The sequence below is a fragment of the Tinamus guttatus genome, unplaced genomic scaffold (assembly GCF_059628265.1).
Source record: "Tinamus guttatus ecotype Peru unplaced genomic scaffold, ASM5962826v1 Tinamus_guttatus_pri_ptg000133l, whole genome shotgun sequence".
NCBI lineage: Eukaryota > Metazoa > Chordata > Aves > Tinamiformes > Tinamidae > Tinamus > Tinamus guttatus.
The window spans coordinates 2,305,093-2,317,421 of NW_028288667.1; the positions used below are offsets into that span (position 1 = coordinate 2,305,093).

A 12,329-nucleotide genomic window follows, 5' to 3' on the forward strand; every position below is an offset into this window, starting at 1 on the left:
TTGACTGAATTTTAAGTAATACTGAAACTATTTTTAATGTATTTAATGAATTACTGTGTCAAGCTCAGACTTCCTTAAAGAAGTATTTTGATGCATTCTCTAACATTACCTATTTCAATGCATGTTTTGCCCCTTACTGAAATTTAAGTTATGGCGTGTTAGTACTGCAATCCTTTCAAGTGTTAACTCAGAACAATAACTATAAAAATGACATTGTAGTTTCTCTCACTTCTGTCTTCATGTATCTAGTCAAAAAGTTCAAATGTGGCCAATTTTTAATAGCATTGACTAAAACAGAACAGATATCATTTCAAAAAATGTGTGTATTACTGCACTCTTTCTGACATTATCTGTATGCTCTCACATACCCCAAAAAGATCCTTATTCTGAAGAAGGGTTAATGAATTATAAGAATTCTGTAGAAAATTTGCTACATCCAAATATTTTTCCAAAGTGTTTTGTTTGCTTCAGCTACAAAAAGGATGGATTTTTACAGATAAAATTACCTTCTCCTTACCTTTCATACTTGTTTATCTTAGTATTGTATACTTAGAAAGATTTGTACCAAGTGTTAGAAGTTGGAGTTAATAATAGAGTTGAAATAGTCTTTCTCATTGTATACTCTCTCAACTATTTAGTATTTGTGTGCTTGCTCCCAAAGAGTTCAGAATACAGTTATTGCAGTAGTCAATTTTGTTGTCTTCATGCTTCAAGGGAAAGGCAAGGGTGGTGGTGTTAATTTGTTTATATAGACTATCCAGTCGCACAACAGTGGGAAGCTACATAAGACATGGAAGGTCCTATGCAAGAAAATAAAGCTTCAGAAAAATATCGTTACAGATAAAATGGGGTCAGCATTGTGATCTTTTTAGTGCTAATTGTTATTTCCTGCGTGTGGGCCTACTTTACTCATTTTTTTAGTGTAAATTCTTCACTGAAGAGGCAGGTGTTTCAGACAGCTTAACATACAGAGGATGCTTAGAAAGTTCATATATAATACAGAGGACTTTAGATTGCATTTTTTGTTTGTACAGTGTAGTGGGGCTATTAGTTTAGATGCCATTAATAGTAAGTTCTGTACTTTTTTCTGTCCTCAGTCCCTGTGTTCCCAAGAGAATTACATTATTGATAAAAGGTAAGAAAACTTGTGGTTTCGTTTTGTTTCGTTCTTATATTTTATTAAAAAATATTAAGCTGTCTTATTAAAATATCAACAGAATCCAGGAGGAAGAAACTAATAGTACACAACAAAGACGGCAGATATTTAGGTATTTGCATTCTTTCAAAAAACAAATCCCAACGTATTTTGCATGCATTTCACTTTTTTTCTTTTCTTTTCCCCTTATTTTTCAGTTGATGCTTTGCTAAAAGTTTAGTTTATATCTTACAGGATCAATAAGGAAGCATCGGGGAGATCAGCCAACAGCCATCAGAGCAGTACTGAGAACGAGCTGAAGTACTGTGAACCGCGTCCCTGGAGCAGCACCGACTCCGATAGCTCCAGCCGCAATCTGAAGCCAGCTGTAACCAAAGCCAGCAGCTTCAGTGGGATATCAGTCCTGACAAGAGGAGATAGCTCTGGAAGCAGCAAAAGCACGGGCAGGCTGTCTAAGACAGGTAGAACATCTGTACAAACACATAATTACATTGCAGTGAAGTATGAGATGATTTGGTTACTTAATGCGTATCACAGGTGTGCGTGTGTGTGTATATATATAATGAGGGGCCTCAGTCTCATAGGGGCCCTGTGCATACAACTCCGAGTGCAGTGGGTGCTGCATACATAGCATGGCTACACGCTTAGGCCTACAGTGCTCAAATTCAGATTACAAATTAAGACTTGGTAGGAATTAAAAGTGAATTACAGATGGTTTAAGCTAAATGTTTCATCCCATGTAAAGCATTTGAAAACACTTAACATATGAAACAAATATATTTAAGCGTTCAAATTGCACTAGATACCAACTCCTTAACTGCAGTGTGATAGAGCTGCATTCTGCAGTCTAAGGAAACTGTGCTATTACCATGCTAAATAGGGGGGAAAATAAGCAATAAATTCTGTAAATCATTAGTTACATTTGTTGTGCTCTTTCTTAGTACCATCGTGGAACTTGAATATGGCTAAAAAGTTTTTATTTAATTTTTAGATTGCTGAAAATTTGGATCAGTGGAGCAAAGTATACTGTTTTATTGTAAGATTCAGAAAAGTTGAAAAATACTCATTTTATAAAATTCTGGGCTTCAAAGGTGTGCTAACTTATTGATGTCAAAACAACCTCAGAAAATTGGATGCAAATACTCTGTGGGTCAAACTGAAAGAAATTTAGTAAATTAGTATTTGAATACAGTTATTTGATGCCATAGATCTTGGTTGTGGTGAGTTTTGAGTCTTGAAATAGATGGGTGGATTACAGTGGTGCTGTTTCAGAATATGAAGTAAATCTGTAAAAAAGCGGAGTGTGATTGCTTGGCTGTATTGTGTTTGGCTTTGCTCTTATTTATAAACTTTGTTTCAAATGAAAATCTGTTTACAAAGTTTTTGCTTCCCCTTAAACCACCACTACCTCATAATTACAGCATCACACTTTTCTGTCCAAATACAGCAAAATAGCTCTCTAGCTGTATAACAATACTTTGTCACCTGTATACTTATGTAAATTTTATTGCAAAACACCTCACTGATTTCTGCACATGCTTTGAGTTTGTATCCTCATACTGAGGACAGCTGTGTAAAAATATTTGGCATAACCCAAAACCAAATTAAAAGCTGACAACATTATACATAAAACATTCTTAAAAAGCCATCTATTCTGAACTGTGAGAGCATAAATTGCTTCTTAATTTCACTGGAAATTTTATTTCGGCCTTCTGAGAGTTAGCATCTGAAGTTCAGAATGCCTATTTTGGTTGTTGTTGCTTCACTGCAGTTAAAGGTTGTGGTGATTTTTGCATGTGTTTGATTATTTTTGTTCATTTTGGTCTACAATGTAATTGGCTTCAACCTAACTTCTCTACATAATCTAGAAGTGGATAATTTGTAAACAAATTTTAATCAAGGTAGCTCAGGTCGAGTGAGGATTGTGTTGTAGGATGGGTTGCCTTATTTTGCTATGTTTATAACTTGTAGGTTTGTGTTTCATTCCATTTTAAGGAAAAAAATAATAAATAAAAAAAATCTCTAAGAGCTTTGAGCTATACTAACTCGTCATCCACACAAGTGAAAGGGTCACAGTTGCAAATTTCTGTGAAGGTCTGCAAAGTGATTACAAACAGTAGATAAATATCATTATAGTACTTTTTTTTTTTTTTTTTTAGTCTTGCTTTCTCTTCTAGATTGTATAGAGGCAGTTGATGAAGAATATTTGACCAATTATTTTCTGTCCCCCAAATCCTGCAAGTATCATAGTAAAGACCTACTTGGGAGTGTGATAAATTGTACAAAGAGAGGTCTCTAGGAACAGTGACGTTCTTGAGACCTCTCCATGTCAGACTTCTGGAAGATTGCATTTCGTTGCATGCGCTGGCTTTCCCAAAGCTCAGGGTCTGATTCTCCACTGCCTTGCAATATTTGTAGAATATTTGTAAGATAATTGCTATTTTAACACAGTTTTATTTCAGTCCTTCAACTTTTGAATTGTTACGCAAGACTATTTAACCTAGAACTGCCATACTGCTGGATTCTTCTTCCAGTTGTGTTCTTGATTTCAACCTGAAAATTCTCAGAGGAAAACTGTGGTTTGCAGGGAGGTGGAGGACGAGGGTTGATGTTGTGCAACTTGCCTAGGTCTACAGAGCATGTAAACCTAGCTGGTGTGTCTGGAGAGGCTTTGAACCCACACATCTGCATTACCCAATGGCCTCTGCATAACAGTAGTTCTAGTGTGTGCATATGTAGTAAATCCTGCAAATTCAGACCACTGGATAGATTGATATGTGCACATGGTTCATTCTGGTATATATGAACAGCCATCTGAATTATGGATGAGCTGGACTGTGGTATGTTTGCAGGTGTACCAGTATACCTTTTCTTTCCAGAATATCCATTCTAGATATTAAAGCCTCCCTTTACAGTGCAAAGCAGTGATGAATCGACCCTTGGTTTATAGGAGGAAGCTTGTTAATGGTACTTCGGGGAGGTGAGGGGCAAGTTCATTGAAGAGACTATTGTTTAATAATGTATTAATATGCTGAGCTTTAAGGATAAGCATTCATAGATATATATTTTAAGTGAGCATGATGTCTCTTGTCACTAGGTAAAAACAATTTCTCGTTACTCCTTTCCTAGGTTCAGACTCTTCTAGTAGTGTAGGGTCATCCACGGGTTCTCTTTCTCACACCCAGCAGCCTCTCCCGGTGCCAGCTCTAAGCCAGCCTTCTCATGGCCCGCCGGCCGTCTATCCAACTGTCAGCACTAGTCACTCTCTTTCCTTTGATGGTGGCATAAGTGGGCAAGTGGCACCTACTAGCACTAGCTTCTTTTTGCTTCCCTTGGAAGCGGCAGGCATACCACCTGGCAGTATTCTGATGAACCCTCAAACAGGTTGGTATCCGCTTGCGGATGTTTCTTATTACAGTTGAGAACTTAGAGAAAAATGTGTGAATTGTCTCTGTGAGTTTTAATTTCAGTATTGTCTTTTCCTCCTGAAGTTGTGCAGTGTTTGTTCAATGCACTTAATTTAAAAAAGCATGACTCTAAAATAACAAGAATAAGTAAACTTGCTTGTTTTTCTCTAGTAGAGTTTTAATTTGTATGTGATATTTCAGTGGTTGACTTGCACAGAATAGGAGACTACCATCGCTGTTTTCAAGAAAGAATGACAAACAGCCATGGTTTGGGCTTTTGACTGGAGAGTTGAGTCTTCCACAGTACTAATATTAAATAAAATTTATGTGAGTTGAGAAAGGGACCGTGACCAAGTACTCATGTTGATTTGAAAGAATTTATCATCTTTCATTTCATTTATGTCTCAACATACATTTTTATTTTATGATTGTGACACTGCTGTCTCAATGCAAGGGAAATAGACACACATTTACATACTGTGCCTGAGCTCTTGTTTGTTGGTCTGTTACACATTGGCATATTTGGCCAATACTCCAGTTTTGGTGAGTAGCAGGAAAAAGTTTTCTTTGTAGTGATGCAAATCTGACTAGAGGTGGAGCTACTTTTGTGGATTAAAAAAAAAAAAAAAAGTTGGCATTGCCTGATCAAACTTTTACTCTGTTGGATAAGTTCAGAAATCCTGAAAGTTCTACAGATGAACTTCATTATATTCAAGTATATTGCATCTATTTTCTATTAGTTTTCTCTTCAGCATTGTTAGAAAGACCTTTTATTGAATTATTTGACTTCTGAAACTATATACATAGTTCTACTGAAATAGGTAATTCTCTTTCATTAACATAAATCAAATGTTGCTGGTTTATATTGAATTGGATAACATTTTAGATAGTGATTCTGTGTATTGATATGCAGCAGACACTTCTCAAATGTGTTAAAACAAGAGTTAAAGCTGTCCCTGATAAAAGTTGGTTATCAACTTATAACCAGCTGTAGCATTAAATTTTCATAGTCATTGTATTCTGAGTCAAATGTATTTGCTAATTCTAGAGTTAGGTTCTAGAGATGGCTCTGTAGGCTTAGCTTACTTAGTCATAAATTGATAGTCATGCTTTTTATACATGAATTTTTCTTCATGCGCATGTGAAGCATCTCAAGACAAATGTGGTGACTGATTAGTGAAGAGCTTTTACTAGACGAATAAGAACTTCTAGGGTCTCTGTATGCTAGAGTATTTTGAATATATCAAGTATGAAGATTGCTGGCTATCATTTTTCATATTGAGTTTGTAGCATGCTCATGCATTCTAATAACTCTTCAGATTTATTGCACAACAAGACACATATTGCAGACACTAGAAAGGATGCTATCAGCTTGAAAATGGTTACACCTTAAACATCCTACAATTTTTCATTTACATATTTTTTTTCCTGTCATCTTCCAGTTGGTTTCATGCTTGTCAATGTTTTTTTGTGTGATTAGTTTTGCTTTGTTCCTCCTGCACTGTTGGCCATTCTCCCTGTTGCTGTGTGGAAGTCCCATCATTGCAGCGGGGAAGGGCAAAGAAACACGTGTGACCAAGAAGTTGTTTTTCGTGTTTAAGATCTTGTACCGCACACACATGTGCATGTACACCCCACCTCAGAAGAGACAGCAGAATTGTAGACACTGGTTAGTTATTCATTAAAATTAGCTTGATTTCAAGCTGTGAATTGTTTTTAGTCAGTATGAACTTAAACCTAGTCATTAATACTCTTTCATAATACATTATTTTATATCTAATGATTGTCTAATAGAAGAGAAGGTACCTTTCCAGAGCAGACAACATCTAGGTTCAGATAAACTTATGAATTATAACTAATATACTTGGGTCCATTATATTTCACTATTGTTCCTTTGCCTTTATTGTCCCAAATTAGAAGAGTTCAAAGAGGATAATTAGTTTTTTTTAGCATTTTTGACAGAGGGTCTAATGACCTTGTGTCAAGAGAGTCAGTCTGCTCAGCAGATGAAAGCAGTAATGGAGAAAAGGTGATTCTTTATTCAGTCCCTGTAGTAGGCAAGTTAGGTTTTGGTGAACACCAGGGAATGATGGGAAGAAATAAAATCTGTAATGTTTAAGTGAATATTCCCAGTTTTGGGACATTAAAGAGAAATCAGTTAAACGGAACATAGCTTGACCACCTGCAACCTAGTTGTGTGATATGCAGGCAATGATTTTTTTTGAATGACTCTGTCCTTCTGAAGGCATTGGTTGCCTCCATCTCCCTACTGCTCACCCAGCAGCTCTTATACTGGCAGACCAATTGCATCTAAATATGGTGGAAGAAGTCTGTAAGAGCACTACAGTCCACTGGAAACCTTCTTTGTTTGCATTTTCCCTAACCGAAATAAATCATTCTTCATCTATTTTATGCATTTTTTTTGGTTCTTTTGCATTTAGTCCGCTACTGTAATATTGAAGCTGCAAATTACTAAATAGAAAGAATAATACTGCATTATTTGATTTGAAAGTTAAAAGAGAATTCATTTATGAATAGGGGGAAAGAAGCCTTTAACAATAACCTTATTAGAAGCTGTAGGAGTACAGTTATAACTACTGTATTTTACAGATTAAAAGAAAAAAATACCTTTGAGCTGTTCAGTGTTCAAACTGATTAAAGGATATTCATTTAATTGTCTTTAAATGTTCCTTAAAATATTACTTAAGAAGCACTTTTGCCTACTACTATTGCCTCTTTCAAACTACTTAATTAAAAACAGACTCTCAAAACTGAAAAAATAAAATGGCTATTTAAATTCACCAAGCAAAGACTGTTTTGTGTCTGTGTATTTTTTTTCCTTTTTTTTTCTATTTTTTTTTCTCTTTTTACCAGAACATTCATGTTTTTAACTGCATGTAGTTTGTCAAATTAGGTCAATTTGGTCATTACTGCTCCAAATGTAGTGTGTTTGGTGGGGGATGGCACAACTTCAGCATGCGAAAAAATAGTTATGATTTAATTTATTTTCAAATTTTGTAACTTAATTTTGCCTATTTTAAATACATTTACCTTTATTGCCTCCAAACTTAAATAATGCAGCTCTCTCCTTTGGCTATGTTTGTTCTCTAACTTCTCAGGTCAGCCATTCCTTAATCCAGATGGCACTCCAGTTGTGTACAATCCTCCAATGCCTCAGCAACCTGTTAGGACCCAAGTGCCTGGACCTCTGCAACAGCCACCTCTTCCCCTTCCACCTCAGCAACAGCCAGCAGCTAATCACATCCTGTCACAGGTGCACATGTCCAATACGTGGTGTTTGCATTGACTGTCAATAATATTGTATGCTGGTCTGATAAGAAGGCATCAGTAGGTTCTGCTGAATCATTAAAAAAAAAAAAAGGCAGTAGCTGCACTATTATGCACTGCATAGGTAACTGGACCCCCTCCTTCCCCAATGTTGTCAGGCCTATGAGTTTTTCTCATAACTGCACAGGCTAGGTAGGCTCTCTTTAAGAATACAGAGCATAAAGAGTGTTCTGAACCTGTTTTGTTATCAAGAATTTCTGCTGTCAATAGAAAGCAACATGATATTGCTATCACTTCCGTGGAAGATTAAAGTTAAAAATCAGGACAGGCATGTTGAACTGATGGACAGCCCTTCAGCCTTCTCCTCTTCTGGCTAACTTGTACTGTTGGCTGCTATCCCACTGTCTCCTCTCAGTTAAAGTTAACAGTTGACCTCCTAAGATGCTCAGTTGTGCAACTTGTGTGCCCCAGGCAAGGGATGTTTGCACTGATCGTGTAGTTTCATGATCAGTTTAAGCCAGTGTAATCTTAGATGGCTCTGGAAAATGGATTCTGCCATCATCCTTAGTCGCAGTGCCTGGCTAGTCCTGACATCAACAGTGATGTGGTCACTGGGTAGGAAACAATTAAACTGCTTTTTGTGTATATCTCTCTCTTTTTTTTTTTTTTTTTCCCCTCTTTTTTTCCCTCTTATCTTAAGGCTGTTTTTCAGCCACATGAATTCTTGGGCTGTACAAGCAATACTGGTGGCACAGAAGAGGTACATGAGGGCTGGTAGGGCATGAATGAATGCTTCTTTAGTGAGCACTTAGGCTAACACTGCTCACAAAACTGCATACTGAAGGATAAAATGTATCCTATTCTTTTTGTCTTGTACTAGAGAAACTTAGTAAAGTAGGTCAGATCAAGGATGACCTTAACCCTTGAAGAAGACCAAAAAAAAAAAAAATGTGTATGGAGGTGGGCAAGAGGAAGGGTTTTACTTTTAGCAGGTATTAAGCACCAAACTCTTTGCTATAGTGTCCCAGTATTTTCAGATAAAATTCAGATTATCTTCAAATTTGGCCAAAAAATTATTTTTAGAATTTGAGCTACACCTTTATTCTTGTTTATCAGCTGCATATGCTGCAGTAGTGGTGGTCTTATTTTGGAAAAAGGCTCATCTGTACTCCTTATCACTCTCTGGTTTTCAAGTGTTTAGTATCAGGACATTTCCTCACAAATCGTTTACAGCTTGTAACGTTTTGATCTGTGGTTAGTAGTAAATTTGTTTGTCTCTAAAGATTTGGAAACAACTTGCATTTGGAATACATGCGATTTGTGATGTCAGAGTCTTCCTAAAAGAAAAAGTAACTGTGGCACTGAACTGTTGCCTTAAATTGCTGATTTTTATAGTTAATATAAATAAAGCAAATGTATTTCTTCTGGTAGGGAGAGATACAGCAAGGGGCTGCTTTTTATTTTATTATTTTTTTCCCCTCTCTGTGCGGTCTTTCGATTTTAAAAAGGAAGAATTCCTTCCTTTTCTGGTATTGATCGGAGTGTAATTGTTTTCTTCCGTTTGCAAAGCTTTTGACTCTATCTTCATTTCTCTTTTACTTTGATTCTAACCATATTTATAAACTTGTTACTTCTTCAGCCTCTCCGGCCTCTGCAGCCTTCCTCGCAGCTTGTTCAGTACTCCGCAGTCTCTTATCCGCCCCCGCTCCTGCCCGTCTCCTCTACCCAGCAATATTCTGTGGTACTATATCTTCTGTGGATCTCCGCCTGGGTTAATCTTTAGTGGATGCTGATTTTTGCTTAATTGTTTGCAAATGGTTTGTGGTACAGGTATAGTGACTGGCTACTTGCAGTCACAGTGAAACATTACCCGAATGGGATAAAAAATAGTTCCTGAGATGTATGTTTGTTTCAAGTTCAATGGGAATGCATACAATTGCAATATTTTCTTTAACAATCTAAGGGAACAGCTTTTCGGTGCTATTGGCTTGTTAATCAGTCAGTACCTATTTCTGTGTCTCTGGATTAACCTCTTGCCATCCTGTCTTGTTTCTTTTTGTGTCTGGTGGTTCTGCTTGGAAGCAAAATCCATTAGTGTTTTGTGAACATTAAAAAAACAAACAAACCAAAAAAAAACAGTCATCTGAATACAGAAAGAAACTGAATTCTAATAAAGGAGAAACTAGTTATCTAAGGTAGAATCTGAACTAGCATTCAGATAAAAGATGGAGGCTTTCTGGCTTCCAAACCTCTGCTCTGGCCTGCTGATGAAAAAGTGATACAACATGTATTTAAAGTTAGTTATTTTTGTTGCTATTTTCAGTGTTAATCAGAAATGTCTTCTAATGAAACAGATGCAGATTTATCTGAATTCAAAAATCTGCATATAACAAACTATTTGCTACCTGTACTTAGGTTCACAATGTTAAAAGGAATTTGTACTTTGTGCAAGGTGTTTTGTTTTTAGCATCATTTTTCATGCTACTTTGAATAAATTTAGTTTTTTTCATCTTAGCTTGAGCATATATCAACTGCAGTTGGCATAATTTATCATTCTCAAAATGGTAACTTAGGCTATATGAGCTTTCTGTGCAAGTTTTGCCTATGATCATTTTGCCTATATGCAATCTCTGTAAAGGATTGCATATATATGTTAAAACAGAAAATGAACCTCCTTGCAGATTTATAATCGTTTCACATATTTCACATTCAGGAAATACACATTCAAGAAATGTATTTAAATATAATCCATATTGGCAGTTTCACAACTTCTATAATTTAAGGAAAAGAGTTTGTTCATAATGTGTATGAAACCCATCTATAGTTGGTAACAAATAAGTTTGGTTTATCTGTTTATTGGTAATACCATGTTTCCTTGATTTCTTGTGGTTGTACTATACCATGTCTTCAGGTGATACCTTTCACCTAGGTCTTTAGGTGAAAATTCGCATTTATAGCAGTAATTAATATTTCAACCTTGAAATGAAAAATTTTCACAAAATGAGAACTCAGATAATCTGTAAAATATGGAAGTTGCATGTTTCTTTTAGTTTTCCCATGATTTTTTTCTCCCCTCCCAATTGTTAATTTCATAGCACTGCAAGAGCTTTTATCTTCTTTAGGGCAATCTGAGAGAAGATCAGGTAGTGCTAAAACTGTCAGTGTTCCTCAGTGTTTGGCAAGTCCACTTTAAAAATGTCAACTAAATCTTCCAGATTAGCAAAGATATAATACTAGTGATTGCTCTTATTTTACATGATGTTGATAATCTGTTTGATTGCTTGGAGAAAGGGAGTAGGGAGGAAGAAGCATTTGGAGTTACAGTAATAGAAGTTTGAAATTTCACAGGATGCCTGCAGTGCTCAGTGCCATCACTGCCAGAGTAGAAGAAATGCCAGTTTAGACTAATGAACCTTGTTGCTAAGGATTTGAGATTCAACCTCTTAAAATAAAAAATTGCTCTAGCAATACAAACTTTCCTTTTAATCAGGATCAGATATCTTCACTCAGCCTTTAGAGTCCGATTGGAAATTATTAGTGACATAATTGTCACAATAAGATCATAATTTTACATTTTACAGTAGGTAGAGGCAAAATAGTAATATGATAAAAATAAAACAAATCTGAAGCTAGAAGCTAGAAGCGAAGAGTCTGCATGTGAACATTCATTCAGCCAGTCAGCCCTGATGGCAGTTTGCTGCTGGGTTGCACTGTGTTCCAAAGCTTTCCTGTTTCACTAACACATGATATTTTGTGACATGGAGATCTGAAACATTTTTTTTCTTTATCTATTATAGCAAGACAACCTGGGATCCCAGTTTAGCCATATGAGTCTTGCCCGCCAGCCATCTGCTGATCCAGCTGAACCTCACACCACTATGTTCCAGTCCACTGTGGTCCTCCAGCCCCCGCAGCAGCCTGGTTATATCATTGCAGCTGCTCCACCACCTTCTGGCCAAGCAGTTTCTACTCCAGGCTACTCTACTTCTGGCCACCCTGTCAACCAGCAGGTACTCCAGCAGCAGGGATATATGCAGCAACCTGTGCCACAGGTAGACTGGCTCTGTTTCCCTTCCCCAAAAGCTGTATTTAAAAACTGATCATGCTGTTCCGTTAATGAGCTTGTTACATGGTATAGGGCTCCTTGTTAAAAAGAGTGGAGCATTATTTTTTTTGCTTATGTGCTTGGAAATAAATTATTTCAGTTTATTTGGGAGAAATCCAGGTTTGGCTATTCACCTGTAGCTGGTAAAAGCATGCTGATTTCAGAGCTTGCTTACTAGTAGGAAAATTCTAAAACTGCCAAGTGTGTATTTGGTATATTCTCCTGTCTTTCATGTGTTGATGGCTTTCTGGTGTTTAAAATGTTGCATTGCATAAAATTGGTCCAAAGTGCCCAACACTATCTTGTTGTATTTACAGAGCTTCCTTCCTTCTTCCACTCTAGGCTCTCTGCTTTGTGCTTTCACTTCGGAGGT

At 36.6% G+C, this 12,329-nt stretch overlaps 1 protein-coding gene across 15 annotated transcripts in view; it reads left to right on the forward strand.

Annotated features, from left to right (window-relative positions):
• R3HDM1 (R3H domain containing 1) overlaps positions 1–12,329 on the forward strand; it is a 45,568-nt gene that overhangs the window by 17,239 nt on the left and 16,000 nt on the right. For 7 of the 15 annotated variants that reach the window (XM_088521770.1, XM_088521774.1, XM_088521778.1 and 4 more), the window contains 7 exons: positions 1,098–1,135; positions 1,218–1,268; positions 1,391–1,617; positions 4,286–4,540; positions 7,683–7,837; positions 9,491–9,592; positions 11,649–11,903. In XM_088521770.1, coding sequence (XP_088377896.1) covers positions 1,098–1,135; positions 1,218–1,268; positions 1,391–1,617; positions 4,286–4,540; positions 7,683–7,837; positions 9,491–9,592; positions 11,649–11,903 — 1,083 coding nt within the window. The remainder of the gene's footprint in view (positions 1–1,097; positions 1,136–1,217; positions 1,269–1,390; positions 1,618–4,285; positions 4,541–7,682; positions 7,838–9,490; positions 9,593–11,648; positions 11,904–12,329) is intronic. The other 8 variants (XM_088521776.1, XM_088521780.1, XM_088521783.1 and 5 more) reach the window with 5 other exon arrangements.